We start from the raw sequence: 1,304 nt of genomic DNA on the forward strand, positions 1-1,304 counted from the left end.
GGGCTGGGGTGCAGGCCCAGCTGCAGTTTGGGTGCAGGCTGCAGATCACCAGGGAGCACTGTGCCTGCACCGCACACAGGTAGGTGGCTGAGTCTTCCAGTTGGGAGGCCGTGATGTGGAGGGTGCTGGACCGTTCCTTAGCATTCACTGTGCAGTTTAACCTTCCACTCTGCTTCATCCCCGAGGCTATGTAAAACAGCCGGGTGAGGCCGCCGCCCCCGGGGTTCTGTCGGAACCACTGCACACTGTTCACTGTGCTAGAAAAATTGCACTTCAGAGTAGAGCTGGCTCCCTCCTGGAGGCTCAGGGCTGGAGGTCTCTGCTCCACCTCCATCCCTCTCACCCCTGACAAAAGAGAAAAACAAACACAAGTGATATCACTGAGGAGTCACTGATGCAGATTTAAAACGTGTAAAATATCCCAAGACACACCCCTGAGGTTGTAGGACCCTCTAGGAGCTCAGTGTCAGCTCCTCCATCACTGTGGGCTGTGGACCACTCCCCAGCCCCCGTCTGGAATGTCTCTACTCACAGCAAACCTGGACCCACAGAAACCCCAGCAGAGCTCGCCAGTGTCCCCTCATGATTCCTTGTCTAGTTAATGAGGTGCCTTCACCCCTACTGTGTAGAGTGTAGTCTTGGGTCCAGAGAAATTGTGTTCTTACAGTCAGTCCTTTCCACCAGAATCACTGAGCACCAATCACACCTCAGCCTTGTCCTTCACAGAACTCAAACTCCACCCATGATAGCCCAGTGACACTGCACAGTAATCTCTCCAAAAGTATGCTTGCCAACAGTGCAGGGAGGTAGAAGCAATATTTCTAATATAGGAAAAGTTTTTTTTCTTAAAGCGCTTTATGTAAGAAATGTGTGGGTTAGTGTGTGAGGAAAGGTAAATGATTTTTCTAGAAGAGTCAGGGCCTAATGGGGGTTACCAAGAACATTGAAGAATTATAGGGAAGAGTGACTCCATTCCCCAAACTGCATAGTTTGACAGACAATGTGAGAATTCAGCTTTGTAAAAATACTGAGAAAGGAAAACTATCTATAGCATGCACTCAGTATGGCAGAAGTAAATACAATTTCTTGAAATCAAGAGAGTTCTAGAAACCAAGACAGACAGTCACCATCTGTGTAGAAAGTGATTCCTACCAGAATGTGGACAGTGAAAAATAGGATGTCTGCATAATGTCCTCTCCGATATAATTTCCGCCTCTCCACCCCTCCTGTGCAGCTATTAGACACCGTGCTCACCCACACAGCTGAGTCTGGCCAGGCCACACGTTGCTGGTCACAGTCAATAT

At 49.0% G+C, this 1,304-nt stretch overlaps 1 gene segment (V, D, J or C); it reads right to left on the reverse strand.

Annotated features, from left to right (window-relative positions):
• Nucleotides 1–49: 49 nt before the first annotated feature.
• Nucleotides 50–604, reverse strand: LOC116629250 (the record flags this gene model as incomplete). The annotated part of the segment is given in 2 exon segments: nucleotides 50–345; nucleotides 533–604. Coding segments are annotated over 2 exon segments (348 nt in total), but the record flags the coding sequence as incomplete, so codon positions are not given.
• Between the last annotated feature and the right edge of the window lie 700 nt (nucleotides 605–1,304).

This window comes from Phoca vitulina, unplaced genomic scaffold, assembly GCF_004348235.1.
Source record: "Phoca vitulina isolate PV1807 unplaced genomic scaffold, GSC_HSeal_1.0 scaffold450, whole genome shotgun sequence".
In the NCBI taxonomy this organism is placed as follows: Eukaryota; Metazoa; Chordata; class Mammalia; order Carnivora; family Phocidae; genus Phoca; species Phoca vitulina.